Genomic DNA, 19,873 nt, shown 5'->3' with positions numbered 1-19,873 from the left:
GACGGTCTTTTTGGACTGAGCAACCCAATCGACGTGAACGTCATCCTCGAGGCATACATCGACGGATGTAATTTGGTTTTGGCGGGACGCTGGCTAGCGCTCACGCTGAAGAATTAGGAACCTAATTCAATCAGTTCTATTCCGTTTCAATATATTAGCTCGAAGAGCTCAAAAACGTCAAAAGTGCAATTTCGAGCGTTTAGGTATGGAATTGGTGGGAAGTTGCAGGGACAGCCTTCAGGATAAACCGTTTTTCTAATTTTTTTTTTTGCTTTTAGTACAAAATATTTCAGAAGATGTCCTAACAAAGTTCCTGTCAAAAGCGAAGCTCAAAATTCCAATTGTAAGAGGTCCTTCATCGAACTTAAAGTTTTTCCGTTTAAATTACATAGAAAATATGTTTTTGTCATAGTTGTTTGTCCTGAAAACTGTGATGGAATTATTTTTCGAAAAAACGAATGGAATGACCTTGTTTATTATTGAATTAGATCAAAAATTCTTTGAGACAAATTTCTACCTTCAATATTTGATTTGTTATATAGCTTTGAAATTCGAATTTCCGGCTTTTTACATTTTTTAGCTTGTAACAAGGTAAATTACCATATTTAGGTAAGTCGCCAGAGGTCGATAATTAGTCGACTCAGCAGTGGCGCGCCCCGAGTTTCGGGGCCTTCCGTGTAGTAATTAAGAGGGGGGTAAAATGGGTAAGTACTCGGGAGCTGGCGTGTGTGAAAATCAGAAGAGGTTTGGTAGCCAGCCGCACCGGTCACTATTCATAGGAAAACAGGTAATTAAATATTCGCATGTTAATTTTGGAACGCTGCGATGAAAATTATCAAGATTGTCTTTTCAATCTTGGAAGCAAAATTATTAACTGTTTTACTGTTACAGGAATTTGTAATTTGAATTGGAGTCGGATCCCCGGAGTGAAAAAAACAAAGGATACCAGGAAAACTCGAGCAATACCTATCCAGGAGAATTCACCAGGTTAGATAGGCATCGGGATTCTCATCGAGTCTAAACTAAGGTACCTAATTTCATTCCGTGGGCGGAAAGTGGACCGCGGTTTGCACTCGGTCTATTTTACCTCTTCTCAATTTTTTACATATAAAATTTTATTAATAAATAATAGTTGAACATTTGCTAGTTTTGGATTGCGTGATTTTCCTGGGGGCTCATACCCGAGAATCACTCAATCGACCTTGCGGGAAAATTTTAACAACTAAAAAATTATCAATTAATTAATTAACATCCGAAAAATTCATTAAATTTATTGTTATCATTTTTAATAATAATTAACTTAAGATAAATTGAGTAATTTTGTCACTCGGAAAATTAATCGACAAACTTGTATTCGTGGAATTTTGGTCGAGCGTCAGTACATTTTTGTGTCGCAGTAAATTCCAATATCCAAGTTCAAATAAAACTTAGCTAACGAATGTTCTAGCAAATAAATTTGAATATTTCGACTTGTGTCGATTATTTTTATAATTGATAAAATTATTGGAAATTTATTAGGAATATTTTATTAAGAATTATTTATTGAAAATATTATATATTGTCAAATTACTTTATAACGAGGAAATTAATTGATTTTTGGATTAAGTCCGTGAATTAGTTAAATTTAAAATTACCGAAAATTGATAATTATCGGCGTGGACATTAAGTCCAAGAAATTGATGATTCTGAGTAGAAAAGGTCACAGGAAAAATTTGGTCAGAATTTATTAATTTACAACAATTAATTAATAATTTTATGTTAATAATTTTGAACGTGATTGTAAAAATTTATATCTTGATTAATTAAATTATCAAAAGTTATTTCAAGGTATTAAGACCTTTTGTTCTAAATAATTATTGTTAAGACCACGACAATAGGTTACTCAGGAATCTTAATCCATTTAATATTTTAATACAGAATTAAAATTAACAATCGGAATTTTGAAACTGAATGTTCGTTAAGTCTTTTGGAATTTGATTGTGAATTTGGAATTATCGTTTCACTGATAACTAATGATTGAATAATTAAGTTTACAATATTTAACTAAAATTAAGTACAGTCAATTTTGTTAAATTAAAATTTATAAAATAAAATCATACAAGTGTGGGTTATGTGTGTGAAGATTAGTGTGGGTCATGCGTGATAGAGAGTGTTAATAGTGTTAAGTCAGTCCTGGTTAGCCGATAGTTAGGCTAGACGATCTCTGTCACACTGTTGTCTTTGCGCAGAGAGACTCGTTGGTCCTGGTCAACCGACAGTTAGGCTGTAGTTTTTAAGTTGTCCTGGTCAGCCGACAGTGAGGCTGTAGTTTATGAGTTTTAATTAATTATAGTGTGAGGGTGTGAGTGAAATTTGATTGATTTTGATAAGTACTTATTTTGTTAATTTTTATTGTTAATTAATATCGATATATTGTTAATTAATTATTTATCATTCAGCAGCACCTTCCTCCACTCTCTCTACCCTAAGAATAAGAATTCTCAGCTCTGGACCGGTTCCAGGAACCGTGATTAAAAATCCTAGTAGCGCCCTAATAATTATATTGTTTGTTAGTTTTGTTATTTATTTATAAAATTGATTAGGGGCCAACCTGAGCAGGTAAAACTGTTACAAGCTAAAATATAATGGTTTGAAAAAACTGTTAAATGGCAAACTTGTAGTACTTTTAACATTCAATGGAAAAGTTTTGGTCAATTTTTTTATACCATCAATAACAACAAAGTTGCACGCTATATATATATATATATATATATATATATATATATATATATATATATATATAATGTATCTTTATTTTTTCAAATTTTTGCTTTTACGAATTGAAATATCGATAATTAAGCAAAAAATTTAGTGCAAATTTGTTAACACTCAGGTGAGTAAGATGTTTCATGGTATGACAACATAAAATTTACAGACTGAGTCAGTCATATTTAAACGATTATTTAACTATATTATAAAATGAAGTTATGAAATAGAATTAAAATTTAAAAACATAAAAAATGTTGACAATGTTATTGTTAATTTTACAATTTTTTCTTGCATAAATGTTAGATAGTTACAAATGAAAACATTATTAAAATAAATTTCAAAAATGCAGAATAAAAACGTCTCAATTAATTAGCAAGTATTAGAAATTAATCTGAGAATTACTTATTTGCTTCAGAAGTAAGGGTAGAAATTAGAAAAAGGAAAATGTCTTGGAATTCTTACAATCAGTCAAACGATAACGACATAGTTTTAAACGCATAAAAAAACTATTTTTAATTTTCAAATGTTAGCAGTTACGAGTGTACTTTTGTTAAAGTTAGAAAGTCTTTTACGATGCTCTTCGACTATGTGCAGTAAATATTGCTTCTATTCCTCACTTTGTATCAAACAACCATTGTACTTCTGAATCAATGCAACGCTTCTTTCAGCGAGATCATTAACAACTTTTAACTCTGACAGGACAAATTTGTATTTTTGATAATTTTTATCGAAAGATCAGAGATCTGGATGATTATCCATAAAATCATGGTCGAGTTAAAGCTGTTTAAATAAACATAATGACCGTTTGCCCGCAAAATCGCTGATATTCATAGCTAATAATAAGCATATCTGTGACACTAAACTTTTTAAATTTCGATTGATCACTTTCGCGCGTCTGCATGGCACTTATGGTCTGTCTTATAATTTCTAAAGAAGTCTAGCCATAAAGTTTCATGTGTTATAATCATTTATTTGATCTGTAAATGGTACAGTAACGTTAACAATACAGTGTATCGAATAAATTCTTAATACCATTGTCGCTTATTTGATTTTTTCTTTCCCCATTCACATTTATTTGTTAAGCAATTTTTAGGGACATTATTAGAAGGTTAATTGAATCAAATTATAGTATGAAAGTATTTGCATCACTCAAGTAGTACAAAAGATTTCATACTAACTTTGCCATCTCTCTATATCTTTACGTGTAAATGATGCAATTTTGCAAAAATTAATTACTCAAAAACAGTGGGTGAATCGATATGAAATTTCGGTGGTTAATTTTTCACATATTAATCTTTCGATAAAAAAAAAATATCATACTTTTCTTGAAATATGCCTTGCAGGACCCAACTGACTTAATCATTTTTTGTTTTACGTGAAGTGATATACTTGGATCGAAAAAAGCCAAAGTAGCTTTTTCACCACCTATATACCACAGATGGTTTGTAAATTCATTCAATGCTACCTCAGAAATTTTTAACTTCTTGCTAAGAAAATTAGAAATTTTCAAAAATCGAGAAGTTATTGGTTTTACCCCGTTTTGCAAAAATCGAGTTTTCATGAGATCTCGACGTTTAAAGGTCACAAGAAGCTTTCCTGACTATTTCCATGAGGGTGTGTGTGTGTGTGTGTGTGTGTGTGTGTGTGTGTGTGTGTGTGTGTGTGTGTGTGTGTGTGTTTATGGATGTATGTAAACCTCCTATAACTTTCGAACGGCTTAACCGATTTCATCACAAATGGGACCATTCAAAAGGGCTCAACCAAACTTAGATTTTAAATGCAATTCGGACTGATTCAGACCGATAGATTTCGAGAAATCTAAAAAAAAAACCGTGAAAAAATGTGAAAAACAATTTTTTTACAAGTGGTTTTTTTGGAATAACTTTTAAACGGATTGATTGATCATCTCTAAAAACTACTCAGCTCTTAACCTTAAAAAACCAAGTTGATTGCCGCTAATTCGGTCAAAATCAGTTAATTCGTTCGGGTGGTATGAACGAAAGAAAAGCCAAAAAAGTTCAGAATTACTCCGAAATTTTTCGTTTGATCGATCCAACCTCAAAGGTTCTTAATGAGACTTAGAAAATTGCATTGAATGCCTTCAACCGCTTAAAAATCAGTTCATTCATTCAAAAGTTATTGCAGTTAGAAAATTCAAAAAATAGTGTCTTATCGAATTTTTATCAGATTTTTGAGCTCCAAGACTTAAATTTAAGTCTTGGTATGGAGCTGATGTTGCAAGAGATGTCATAAACTAAAATGACGCATAAATAAATATTATGCGTGAACAAATATCCAAAATGTTTTGTTACGTTTCAAGATCTAACTTAAAAATGTCCCAAAAAATACATTTTTTCGGTGAATAAATCACTTCTGACATCTAGCATTCGTAGAGAAATACACCTGGTTGGTAAAATTTGATTCAATCGGCTCTTTATTCATGCAATGAAAAATTGCTTAACAAATCAATGTTAATGGAGGCAGAAAAAATACGAATATAACTCATGAAACTTTATAGCAAGACTAAGAAACTTTTATAATAACTTGTAACAGGGTAAAATTACTCTTAATCGATAAGTCACCGAATATCGATAATTATTCGACATAGCACTGGCGCGTCTCGATCTTCGGGTCTAAAGGGAGAATAAGAGGGGGTGAGTTTGGGTTAAAATATGTAAGCCGTGCAGTGGAACGGGGAGAAGTAGTGTGACCGCCAGACTGAGTGCCACGGAAATAAAAAAGGACCGTTCCCGAGAGTACTGACGAGACGAAGGAAGCCAACTACAACTAGGACTTCATCCTCAACGAGTGAGTTAGATCATCGTTTTGTTCGTCAAGGTGTCAATTATTGCTCTGTGGGAAGGAAGTGGACCGCGGTTTATCCAATGCCCAGTTACTTCTCCTAATTATTTATCAATTGGATCGTTAATCGATGAAAATTTAATTCAATAGATTAATAGTGAAACATTTGCTAGTTTTGGATTTAGTGATTTTCATGGGGGTTTATACCCGAGGATCACTCAATCGACCTTGCGGGAAAGTTTTAATATCTAAAAGTTTTCAATCAATTAACTAACATCTAAGAAAATTCATTAAATTAATTTTTCAATAATTAACTGAGTAAAATTGATTAATTTTTGTCATTTAGAGAAATCGATAGATTTTATTCGTGGAATTTTCGTCAAGCGTCAGTTGTGTGTCGCATAAATTCCAATACCCAAGGTCAAGCAAGCCTCGACCGGCGAATGTTCTAGCAAGTAAAATTTGACTATTTCGACTCGTGTCGAATTTTTATAATTGATAAAACAATCAGAAAATTGTTGATAATATTTTATATTAAGAATTAATTACTAAGAATGTTTTATATTAAGAAAATTATTAATTGAGAATATTATAGAGTAGAAAATTATTAAGATTGTTATATTTAGAATTTATTATTGAAAATAAGATAGATCGGAAAATTATTAAGTATTAATTGTTAAGAATATTATAGTAAGAATTTATTATTGAAAAACAATACCGATCGAAAAATTTATTAAGAAGGTTATATTAGGAATTTTTATCGAAATTATTATATTATAAAATTATTTTTTTGACACGTGTGAATTAAGTAAATTTTGGGGATTAGGTCCGTGAAGGAATTAGATTAAAATTAATGACACTTGATAATTGTCGGCGTGGATATTAAGTCCACGAAATCAGTTAAGTGAGTTAGGATTGTCATAGTAAAAGTTTAATCAGAATTAGTTAATTAAACTTATGTTAATAATTTTGAAGTGATTGAAAGATTTATATTGTGATTAAGTTAATTCAAAGCATTAAGCCTCTGGTTCTATAGAGATTAGTTCAAAGCTATTTAGAGATTGATTGTAAATTGAAAATTGTCGTTAAAAAAAAAATTTACCAATGATTGAATGATTGAATATTGTAATTAAATTAAATTCATTCATTGTATTAAAATTATAAGAATCAATTAAGCGAAGTGTGGGTTATGTGTGTGAAGAATTGTATAGGTTATGCGTGATAGAGAGTGTTAATAGTGTTAAGTGCGGTAGTCCTGTGGACTTAATTTTAAGTTATAAGTGTGTAAAGTGAGTTCGTTTTGGTAGTCCGGTGGACATGTAATTTTAAGCTTAGTTTTAAGTCAGGTGTGGGAGACCGTTCGTTAGAAAAAGCCCAGTAGTTTTAAGCAGGTGTGGGAGACCGTTCGTTCAAAAAAGCCCAGTAGTTTTAAGCAGGTGTGGGAGACCGTTCGTTAAGAAAAGCCCATTTAGTTTTACGCAGGTGTGGGAGACCGTTCGTTCAAAAAAGCCCGTCTAGTCATCGTATCGTCGTTGGGAGGTTCGTTTGTAAATATCGTTTAGTTCGCAGTTATTCTCCGCTTCGTTAGATTATAAGTGTGTGAGTGAGTGAAATTTGTTAACTAATTTTAAGCCAACTCTGTTAAGTTTTTTTTCCTTTTTATTGTTAATAAATATTGATCAATTTTGTTAATTAGATTTTTATTATTCAACAGCACCTTCCTCCACTCTCTCTACCCTAAGATAAGTTTTCTCAGCTCTGGACCGGTTCCAGGAACCGTGATTAATAATCCTGGTGGCGCCCTGATAATTTTTATTGTTGTTAGTTTTATTTAGTTATTTATAAAATTGATTAGGGGCTAACCTGAGCAGGTAAAACTGTTACAAACTATAAATACAACTTAAGCCCGAAATAACTTCTGAAGGAATGATCCTATCAAAAAATTATAAAACTACTTTGTTGAAGAACACTCGATTCCCCATGAAAATGTGTATCAGTTGTATTCATAGTGACAATTTTTTTCTAAAAAGAAAATTAATTACAAGAAGTTCTGAATTCCCATGCTATTTAAATGGGAAATGTAACTCCACTTCGGCACGATTTAATTTCGTGATAAAAAGCTTATAGGCGCAAGAAATTTTTTTTTTTTGGGTGAAGAACTGAAAATTCAGGGGGCGATAGTGAAAAAAAAAATCTCTTCAGAAAATATCGGACACCCTAGTGGAGATGTATGTAAATCTCTCATAACGTTTGAACAGCTTGACCGATTTAATTGCCAAAGTTGCCATGATTTAGATAGTTTATAGGTAATTTTTAGGTATATTACCCCAAAATGATTGAAATTGGGCTACAATTCAGTGGATATCTGTATTTTTTAAATATGACCGAATCCGTTAGGGTTGACTTCATAAATACTTTTTTGATTTTTCACGATATCGACGTACTACTCATGCTCATTCCAGTTCTGATATTTGAGTCTACATTTCTAATAGAACTTTCACATTAATTGATAAATTATTTAAGAGTCGACCAGAATAATAGAAATCGTATCGTCACGAAACAAAAACCAAGTTTTTTTTCGATACTCACACAATGTGAGATAAGTCCAAGGTTCGCTCCGGGTGCTCAGGAAATCTTGGAATACTATTTTTTTCTTTCTCCGGTACGCATCTGAAGCTTTTTCTTAAAGAATGTCCAATTTGCTTGCTTGGTGATTTCTGTAAATGGTAAAAATTAAAAATTATCGACTTAAGAGTGATTTGTTTATATTGATTGAAATCATGACTTACGAAACTACTGTATTCTCTCGTTTCATGTTCATTAGTATGTCCTCCGGATACTTTACCCCTCCAAAAACAGTCTTGACAGAGTTGATAAGAGTTACATTTTTGACAACGGTACCGGAATCCCGAAAAATTAGATTTGTAACACGCGTCACACATAATAGGATGATGTACTAGTAATAAGAAATTAAACTACATTAAATCATACTTTTAAGATAATTAAATAACGAGTCCTTGCTGTTTCAAAGTCAGAATGAATCATTCTTACAGTCATATATCGTCCAAAAATATTTAAAAAATACTCTTAAGCTTTGAGCACTTCTTAAATAAATTATGCCTGCATGTTGCTTGACCCAAGGATTTACCAAGCTAGGCTCACCGTATATATCAAATTCGACAAAATAGGTATAATGTAGGAGGCCAAGAGAATAATCTCTAATCGATAACAACTTGACTGCGACTAGCACGATCTTAGCTCTTATTTAAGATAGCGAGACATGTTAAAATAAACGGTGCTAAGAGGAATAGGTATAAAAAAAAATCGGAAAAACGATTGACCCCAAATGCCATCCCTGCAACTATCCGCTAATTCCATATCATAAGTTTTTTGAGATGATGGATCCAGCCGTTGAAAAGTTATTCCAAAAAACCACTAGGAAAATAAATTTTTTTCACATTGATTCACGGCTTTTTTTAAATTTCTCGATATCTATCCGTCTGAATCAATCCGAATTCTGTTCAAAATGTAAGTTTAGTCGAGCCCTTTCGAATTGCACCAATCACGATAAAATCGGTCAAACCGTTCGAAAGTCATAGAAGGGTTACATACTTACTTTAGTCAGTACCTTAAGGGTAAACTGTTTCACCAATTTTTAACTTCTCTTTACAAAAATCGAAAATTGGAAAATTATTGTGTTTTACCTCGTTATGCAAAAATCGAGTTTGCATCAGATCTCGACGTTTGAAAATCACAGAAAGCTTTCCTGACTATCCCCACGAGGGTCTCACTATGTATGTATGTATGTATGTATGTATGTATGTATGTATGTATGTATGTATGTATGTATGTATGTATGTATGTATGTATGTATAAACTCCCCTTTAGTCATGAAGGGTTGGTCACAACATTCGACCAAGGGTCACGTACGCAAGCGGACATGGTGACGCTACTCGAACGAGATGTGCTGTATGATCCATGTAGCGCAATCTGCGTGGTAACTCCCGTCATCTACGTGCCGCACCCACGGGAACAAGAGGAAGCCGATGAAGGAAGAGCGTGTGAGGCCGGAGTGGATGCTATTTCCCGCTCTAATGGCCACAAGCTCTTGCAGCAATGGAGGTAGCTGCAAGGGTGATCACCCCCTTCCCCACTTCCTGAGGCACCGCGTTCGGAGACGACCTTTTGTTCTGGAGTATTATATAATTTTATGGTGAATCTAAACAAAAACAACAACAACAACCAAGAGATAGAAAAAGACGTCCACATGGACGTTGAACAGAGTGCGAACAGCACCCTGACAGGCACAGTAGGTAGGAACGACTTCAGCTCCTTCAACCGTGACCGAATAAACTCGGCACCTTCCAGCAACTGCCGCCAAACCCCGATAGAGAGACTCGCCTCCAAAATCGACGAGCTGCTAGTGTACATCAAAGATAGAACCAATGTCCACGGAGAGATCAGGAAACTAGCCAGGTCAATCGACACGGCGTACCACTTGGCATTGAACGATTTCACTGCATCCCCGAAAATGGCTCAGAACAGGACCGAGAAAACAACACAAACATCTCTTGGGATGACTGCCCTAGTAAGTATACCGTCGACACCAAATCCTACGCCTCTGGAGTCAAATCTCAACAAAAGGCCGCTATCTACACCTAGCCCTGCATCCGGCCAAGATCCACGAGCGTCTACCTGGGCCGATGTTACTCGAAGGAGGAAGAAGTAGAAAGTACAACAAGACTCGACAGTAGCATCGAAAGAGGCTCAAAAACCACATGACAACGACGGCCCGCTGGCAAACAGCCATCGTAAGGTGGACTGTCGAAAACTAAGAACTAAGGCTATCCTTGTTCAACCGACTGAAGGGCGAACCTACGCTGATCTCTTTCAGGAGATCAAAGTCACGGTTAACCCGACGGAGACGGGAGTGGACATAAAGTCCATTAAACAAACGAAGCGCGGAGGCGTCCTACTGGAGATAAGCCGTAAGACTGAAGACAGCGCCGCCTTCACTGCGGCAATCAAAAAAGCAACCACAAGCATCGGAACAGTCAAAACACTGGTGCCCTTTACGACGATAGAGATACTCGACTTGGACGGAATAACTGCGGAAGAGGACGTTCGGGAGGTGCTGAAACGTGACTTTATCAACAACCTGGAAATCATGCGGGTAAATTTGACGAAAGTTACACCGCGAGGCCAACGAGCAGCATTCTGTGAAATCGATGAAGCCAACGCGATCAAAGCCCTGCACAAGGTCCGAATAAAGATTGGATGGGTTAATGGTCGCATTCGCCCTGTGGCAAAAGTAACCCGATGCTTTAAATGCCTAGGGTTCGGTCACCGAACAGAGAATTATACGGGCCCTGACAGAAGCAAATGCTGCTATAAATGTGGCGGAGATAACCACAAATCTACAAACTGCGTAGAAAAGCCAAAGTGCTTTGTTTGTATGGCAGATAAAGACGTTCAGGACGGCTTAGGTCATATAGCCGGTTCCGGAGCGTGTAAGGCATTTCGCGCCGCACTTGCCGCAGCCACGAGAGAACAAAAATGATGCACTTATTACAGGGTAACCTGAATAAGTGCGCCTTAGCGCAAAATCTTCTGCACCAGCGTATCTTTGAAGACAAGATCGACATCTGCCTTATCTGCGAGCAATATTTAAATATTCAGGGTAATACATGGTTTACCGATAAATCTGGCACAGCAGCAATCTGGATCATAAACTAAAAAAAGGTCACCGTCAACGACAGTGGAGGCGGAGAAGGCTTCATCTGGATCGAAACCCCTAAGACCTACTTTGTAAGCGTCTACCTTTCACCCAATGAAGGGATTAGTATGTTTCGACAGAAAATGGCAAACATAGAAGACACTATCGGCAAGTTCGATGGGGAAGTCATCGTAGCTGGTGATTTCAACGCAAAATCAGCTGAATGGGGCGCTGAACCCTCTGACACCAGAGGAGACGAAGTAGCGGACTTCGCAGCAAGGACGGACCTCATAGTGCTGAACACTGGAAGTACTACCACCTTTAGAAGACCAGGATTCCGGGAATCTATACTCGACATTACGTTGGCGACTCCAAAGATTGCGAACATGATTGAAGGCTAGACCGTATCCGAAGAATACAGTGGCAGCGACCATCAGTATGTGACATTCAGCATTCAAACTGCTTCCGTTCCGGTAACATGACACGATTATCAACCGTGGAAGTGGAATGTCAGGAAGCTCGATTTAGAGAAGCTGCGAACTTCTCTGACACGAAGTTCGTCTACATTTCAGGACAGCCCGACTCCGAATAGCCGTAATGAATCGACAAATTTAGTGTCAAGAGTGATGGGACTGATCGCCGCCTCATGCGATGCTTCCATGCCACGGATGAAGAGTCGAGGCTACTATAGGCCGGTTTATTGGTGGACTCAAGACATAGCAGATCTTCGGAAAAAATGCCATGGGCTACGTCGGAGAGCAACGAGAGCAGCAAAACGTTCCCCTGACCAAGACATATACTCAATGGAGTACAAACATGCCAAGAAGACTTTGTATAAAGCCATCAAAGCAAGTAAAGTGATGTTGTGGAAAGGCATCTGCAACGACCTAAACAATGACCTCTGGGGTAAAGCCGACTAAATTGTCACTAAACTACTTGGGAAGGCGTCTCCAGAAGCGCCGAAGTCTCCTGCTTCAATGAACAGCATCGTAGTGGAGTTGTTTCCTGAGCACCCACCGCGAGAAAAGAGACGATATGCAAAAACCGGCGAAACAACACCCTTCACTATAAAGGAATTGCAAGACGCAGCAAAAACCATCAAGATTGGGAAAACACCAGGCCCCGATGGCATCCCAGCCTCGGTGATCAAGATTATAGCCCTGGAATATCCGCACATACTTCTGAGCTCCTACAATACGGTCTGGAAGCGACAGAGATTGGTCCTGTTAGACAAAGGGAAGGGAACCTCTATAACACCATCGTCATTTAGACCACTCTGCATGCTTGATATTGCTGGGAAACTGCTCGAGAAGCTCATTCAGGGCATGCTACGAAACGACATCGACCGTGCCGGAGGCTTTGCCAGTAACCAACATGGCTTCCGGAAACGACGGTCAACAATTGATGCGATCCAGAAAGTCATAGAGACAGCTAGAGAAGCATGGTCTGGCAGCCTCAAAGCTCGCAAGGTGTGTCTTGTTCTTACACTGGACATCAAGAACGCCTTCAACAGTGCGAGCGGGGGTAACATCCTAAATGCATTAGAACACAAATTTAATGTGGAGCCAGAAAATCTGAGAATAGTAGACGACTATCTCGACGAAAGAACGTTGATAGCGGAAACGACGGAAGGCTCATAAGAACATAACATAACGGCTGGCGTGCCGCAAGGTTCAATTATGGGACCTGACCTTTGGAACGCAGACTATGATGAACGTCTGGAAATCTCGTTACCGAAACAGGTGAAACTCACGGACTTTACAGACGACATCACGGCTACGATAGTCGTTGACAGTGCAGAGGAGGCAGAACTACTAGTCGGGAAAACCATCGATGTCGTCGAAAATTGGCTAGAGGAACATCACCTGCAACTCGCCAAGCAGAAATCTGAGATCGTCGTCCTGACCCGACAAAAGTGGTTCCCAAAACCGTTCGTCGTAGACATGGGCGGGACAACACTGACATCCACGAGGGCAGTGCGTTATTTAGGTGTAGTGATCGACGAGAAGCTGTCCTTCCGAGAACACCTTGAACACGCCTGCACAAAAGCCAACAAGGTAGTTTCAAACCTGTCGAGAATCATGACCAACACTATAGGACCATGAACCAAAAAAAGTAGGGTGCTCTTGGAAGTAATCCACTCAATACTACTATACGGAGCGGAGATATAGGCCGACATACTTAGACAGACGACTTATCGGCGCAAAATAGCAGCAGTGCAACGACGAGGAGCGCTGAGAATTACTTGTGCCTATCGCACGGTTTCAAAGGCAGCGGTACTGGTAATAGCAGGGGCCACACCGATTGACTTGTTAGCATTTGAGAGAGTGAAACTCTACAACGCAAAAAGGAATGGTGACAACTCCAAGGAAGCAAAGACGAGAATAAAAAAGGAAACGCAACAGGAGTAGCAAGACCGATAGACGTCAGGAGAAACGGGCAGATGGACGGCACGCCTGATCCCGGACGTAAACGTCTGGCTCTCGCGACAACACGGGGACACGGATTTTTTTCTGACCCAGCTCTTGACAGGCCATCGCCAATTCAATGATTACCTCTACAGGATGAAACTACAGGACAAGCCGATATGCAAATATTGCCCGGACAAAATTGACAACGCCGAACACACATTCTACGAGTGTGCTCGGTGGAAGGACTACAGAAGCAGCACTGAAGAGATCATAGGAGCTAAGCTCTCCCCCTCCAGCTTGGTGACCTATATGATCGAACAAGAGAAAAACTGGTCAACTGTTGCAGTTTACGCACAGCACCTTCTGAAAGAAAAAATCGCAGAAAGAGACCACTAGCCAGAAGTAGGCGTCGCAAGACAGCACGGACTGGATTGAAGTAATGCTAACGCGGTTCCGATCCAGTCTTCCCTGTAACATCTATAGAGAAAGAAGAGAGGAGGATGTTTAGTAGGTATTGTTGTCAATAATATTGACTTCCAAGTCCGACATAACCAGGACAAACATCTCGTTCTGGTATACGTAAATGTATTTTATTTTATCTCCTCTATAAAAAAAAAAAAAAAAAAATGTATGTATGTATGAATTGGTACTCTACATCTTTGTTAGTGTCCTTGAAAGTTGTCTTTTTTCTCGTTTTCAGGTGGACGAAAACAAAATTCATCGTGTTTCCAAGATTGGTTGAATGTATACTCTCGAGTTCGTAAGACATCCTACATTGGTCTTGTTCATGTCTGATGATGCGGTAACGAATTTAAAATTGTTACCATGGTTGGATTAGTTACAGGCTCGTCTCGTAAACATTGTCGAGATGAAATTTTCGACTGAGAGAATTTAATTTTTTCCAAAGTCGGTTTTTTAGCTAACTGACGATTTTTTGTTTTAATTTTGTGTATAGTAGTGTCTTGTTTTCCCTTGAAAATCAATGGAAATGAATCAGCTTCTGGTTGGATAATTGGGAATAATTTTTGAGGCTAAAGCGCATATGTGTCGTTGATATGATTATTGTTATTTACCGTGTCAGACATCGTCCGAGCTAGGGCACTGGCAAAGGGTGGTATTAATTGCTAACAAGCCGTTTTCCAGGCTTATGCTTCGGTTCTTAATTGTCTAATTATTTCCTCATCGGGTTGAGTCACATTGTTTGCATCTTTGGGTTCAGGTACTCTACTTGGGTTATTGTCAGTCTTATTTGTAGGGTCAGTGCCATTATTGACAGTACTGTTGTGTATGTCACATTGCGGGTTGTCTAGTCTGAGTAAATCGTCTTGTAATTGTAAATATAGACTTGAAGTCGAATTTTGAATTGAATGAAAATTTAATAAATTTTGATTGTGTAAGTTCGCATTATTACTTATCGGTACCGAGAACTGATTGACTGGGGTGTGAGGAAACATAATGGATAGTTGTAATGTTAATTAAATTTTATTTTAACTATTATTTAATTTTCTGTTTGGATTATTTTGCGATAGCACGCCTGTCAGGAATTTTAATCTCAGATTTTCTCGGAAAGTAATTTTTTCGTTATGCGTACGAAAGAAAGTAGATAATCCCAGATCTAATAAGTATTCGATATTTGATTTTAATAATTTAATAACTCAACCTTAGAATTTAAAAACAATTTAATAATTAGAATAAACGATGTTGATGTTATTTTGAAATTCGAACTGCAAAGTTAATTAAAGTAAATTATTTTAACAATGGTATTTGATTTTTACATATTGATAAACTATTTAAAACTAAATTTTTATTATAAATAAGAAATTTAGTCTCGGCTCGACTACTAAAGACAAAAGGTACTATGTAGAGAAATAAAACTAAAGAAATTTATTTTATTTTCGAGAGTTTCAGAACGTAGTATAAGACAACCGATTTTCTGGACATACGCGTGATGTGACCTTGGATTGTGTTTTACTTAAGTCTGGATATGCAACGTATTTTGACTTAAGACCCGGCAGACACAAAGTATACTAGACAATAGGTTTGTAATCTTATAAAGATTTATGCAATAGTAAAGTTATTACTAAAAATCATTTTATTTAATTATTTACTGAGAGTATTTTTCAATTAATTTAAGGCAACTGACATTAGCATAGTTATTTTTACAATGCTAAGATTATAATTTTCCGATTCTGTAATTTATAATATTCATACAATCTTCAAAATATGCTGCTTAAGGCCTAAATGAATTGATTTGAAAACGTGAGAATTTTTGTTGATTTAGAAATTAGTTGTATAGATTTTAGAATTTATGTAATTTTTATAACAAAAATTTAATTGATTAAATAAATTTTGTAGTTTTTATAACAAAAGTTTTGCGATTTGAATAAATTTTAAAAATTTTCTGTAAAGTATCAAATGTTCGATAAGTTTTTAGTTTTAACGAAAATGAATTTATGACTTCTTGAATCTTTACAGGAAATAGAAGACGTTTATTTGAGGGCAGCGTCCCTGTTCGGGCGCCATTAAAACACTAAATTTTTATTTATCTTAAAAATTTAATTGTCTAGGCCACTAAACCTCGCGGATAATGAATAATCGCCCAGAGTTCTTAAAAACTGAGATTCGCTGCCCTGGGATATTTCGCTCCCTGAACCAATAAGTGTCTTTGTCTTTAGATGAATTAATTAGATTTAGACAGAAGTTCTCACGCGTGCCAGTTAATTTATTTTACTTACTTACAAATTTTAACTGCAACGATGATCCTTCGTCTTTGATTGACCCTTGACGGGTTGTAGATAGATAGTCGTATTGAATAGATAGACAAATAGTGGTAGTTTAGTACTAGTGTATAGTGGTGATAACAATAAACTTAACTTTATTACACAAAATAAGCACTTTTAATATAAACTGTAACGGGTAATTTTTGAGTGTTTATTCTTTTGAGGAATAAACGCTGAACGACTATGTACTATACTGCGACACAAAACGCCCCCTCGCTCGAATCTGAAGCTCGCCGGAGTCCAGGGTAAAAGGGGGGTTAAACAACAATATACGATCCGAAATAAAACCAGCAGAACTCAGTTACTTATAAATAAACTATAAATAACTACGTCTAAATAAATAAACTCAAAATGTCAACAGGTTATGATAGAGAAACAAAATATTCATTTAATTATCAAAATCAATTCAATAGGTTAACGAAAAAGGTTACAATAAAAAAAAATACAAAACTCTCGTAGTACAATTTTTGGTTATCAAACCTCAACGACTATATCTAACGACAATAATACAAAAAAAATGACTTCATGACGTCGGTCAACGAACGCGTATCACGGCCCGATCAAAACTGGTCTGTACAAAACAAACTCTCACTCATTCTCACTCTCGTGAGCGTCAAAATCGCGAACTAGAACTCCAAAAACTGGTTACCCGTTCCCCAGGAGACTAGCCGTCACCCTGGGCCTAAATCTCTACCCCGAGAGCGGATGGAGAGTATCCTCTCCGCTCCCACCTACACGGCTTGTGATTACCTACCGGATTTTCGACAGAGGGTCAAAAATCCGGGGAAGTAAAATCTTGTTGAGAGTTCAAAAGGTACTTACCAGTGTTCTAGACGAACCAAGGTAATGTCCCTCCAGCTGTTATTGGTGGAAGAATATTCCCTCAATATCACTCTGTCACAAGACTCCCTTTTCCGTTCAAAATTTTTGGGCTTTATCATTTTCCCAAAAACTCACAACGAACCAGAATGATCGTTTTTGCCATCTATACGGTGTTTACAAACTATCAATTTATTTGGTATTCTTTCATTCTATATCCATTCGGTTCGTCAAATTCTGAGTTTTACTTTTCACTTTGACAATCAAATATCAACAGATTACATACAATTCGACAGAATACATTCCCATACTAAAATTTGCTCGGGACTTAGAAAATTCCTTTTATAAAATATTTTTCTTTTAAATAATAATCGTCATTTCTTTCATTTTATATCCATTCGCCGCTTTCCCATACTAAATCAGCTTGGGACTTAGAATAATTTCTTTTATAAATTGGAAATTTACAATAATTTGTTTCCAAAATTAATTACATTAATTTTCTTTCAATAAACTAAAGAAATATAATCACAATAAATAATCGTCGTAAACAAAATAAAACTTTTATAACTTGTGATGGTAAAAAGTGAGTGCGAGCGAGACGGCAGAGCAATGGAATTTATTATTACTATTGTTATTATCGTTATTATTACTATTGTTATCATCGTTATTATTACTATTATTATTATTACTATTATTATTATCGTTCTTGTCATTATTAATACCGGAGTATATTTAATATACTAAAGATGTTTTTTTTATTTTATATAATGGTTCATTTACATTTCTTTGTTTAATGAAAAAGTTTAGTTAATTTTAAATACTTGACTGAGATTTATTTGAAAATGCGCGCGAATGGTTGAGTACGCCACCGCGGCGAGAGGTGGCGAAGAATTCCGCCGCTCGTTCGCTTGCTGTACAAACCGGCAAGCTAATATAAGCGAGACTGCGTGGCGATAATTTTTGTTCTTTTAAAGAACAAAAATCAATTTTACCTGAAAGAAAGATTTAATTAAAATCTTCAAACAGATTTTAATTATCTGAATAACTATTTAATTAATTAATTTCAGTGCGAAATTAAGTTTTTTTACTAAGTCCCAGAGATAGAATTAGTATGGGAAATTGTTTTGGTAGAAATTTATTATTTGACAAATGTTATTTTTTTCTAAGTCCCGAATGACTTTCTGTATGGGAATGATTTTTGTATGAAATTTTTGGTAATCGAACGAAATTGATGAGTGAATTTAATATCTGATCAGATTTAAATAATTAAAAATCTGAAGTTTGGCGAAGAGCGATAGATGGCGATAATTTTCCCAGATCTTTCACTCTTGGAGAAAGGTCTGGGAAATGCCAAAAGCGATTTTAAGTGACGGGAAAAACCAACCAAGTTTCCCAGTGGTTGTAACCTTCCCAGTAGAAGACCATTCACTAGGAAGAAACCAAGGAACTCTTACCTTGTCTCCGACCAGGAACCAGGTAAGTGCTGACTTATCCATTGGGGAAATTTGGCCACCGGGAAGGGTTGCTTTCCAAGCACCCAGACTGGACTAGGGGTAAGTAGGGCCGGGAGGGGTTGCTTTCCAAGCACCCAGACTGGGCTAGGGGTAAGTAGGGCCGGGAGGGGTTGCTTTCCAAGCACCCAGACTGGACTAGGGGTAAGTAGGGCCGGGAGGGGTTGCTTTCCAAGCACCCAGACTGGGCTAGGGGTAAGTAGGGCCGGGAGGGGTTGCTTTCCAAGCACCCAGACTGGACTAGGGGTAAGTAGGGCCGGGAAGGGTTGCTTTTCAAGCATCCGGATGGGATTAGGGGCAGGTAGGGCCGTGATTTAAAAACGCGACCGTCGGTAAAGAAGAATATTACTGTGTAAAGGTAGTAGACAGAGTTTGGCCACCAGATGGCAATCAAAAAAAAAAAACGGGAAAATAAATGTTGTGTGTGGGTTATGTGCGATATTGTAAAGTTTGACATAACGCTTGTAAATTTTATAAACTTGAGTTTCAATTTTTGTAGTTTGTTGTCTTAAATAAATAGAGTACCAATCATAATTAGGCTCAAAATTTATTTATAAGTAAAATAAGTTTATCCCTAAAAAAAAAAAAAAAAAAAAACCCTGGACTCCGGCGAGATTTCATTCGAGCTAGGGGATATAGAGAATGTAGAGACTTGAGGAAGTGTTATCCAAATCAACAACGATTAAAATTCACTCCTTTTGGAAACCGGAAAAATACCCGTTACAAAAGATGGCGCTCGAACAGGGACCGTGATTTTTGTTGTTTTCATGGTAACGGGAATTTTTAGATATTCTTGATTGATGGAAAGGTAGTTTTCTCTTTTCTTTTTGCTTTTCTTCGGTCTACCAAATCATGGCGAGTAAAAAACCGGGAACACATACGTGGCTTTGGTCGCTAAGAAAGGACGCGGTCGTTAGCGAATTAGAGAAATACCGGGTGGCCATCGAACCAAAGGCGACGTTGGCCGAGTTGCGGTTCTTATTAAAAACCGAGTTAAACAAGACACGAGCGGCGAATGCGGGTCGCGCTGGTCGATACGACCAACTTTTGATCGACCTCGATCAATCAGAAGCCGAATTAGACAAC

General features: G+C 36.6%; 1 protein-coding gene across 6 annotated transcripts in view; it reads right to left on the bottom strand.

Moving 5' to 3' along the window:
* The window catches only part of LOC141533470 (dystrobrevin beta), a 633,463-nt gene that overhangs the window by 490,749 nt on the left and 122,841 nt on the right, over positions 1 to 19,873 (bottom strand). For all 6 annotated transcript variants that reach the window (XR_012480273.1, XM_074252367.1, XM_074252368.1 and 3 more), the window contains 2 exons: positions 8,340 to 8,506; positions 8,140 to 8,267 (listed from right to left, as the gene is read on the bottom strand). Coding sequence is in view for 5 of the 6 variants with exons in the window: in XM_074252367.1 (XP_074108468.1) it covers positions 8,140 to 8,267; positions 8,340 to 8,506 (295 nt within the window). In the remaining variant the exon portion in view is untranslated. The remainder of the gene's footprint in view (positions 1 to 8,139; positions 8,268 to 8,339; positions 8,507 to 19,873) is intronic.

Source organism: Cotesia typhae, unplaced genomic scaffold (assembly GCF_013202065.1).
Source record: "Cotesia typhae breed Kobodo isofemale line unplaced genomic scaffold, CoteBio_Ctyphae contig_9, whole genome shotgun sequence".
Classification (NCBI taxonomy): Eukaryota; Metazoa; Arthropoda; class Insecta; order Hymenoptera; family Braconidae; genus Cotesia; species Cotesia typhae.
Note: the sequence above shows the minus strand (reverse complement) of the source record. Positions and strands in the feature narration are given on the sequence as shown.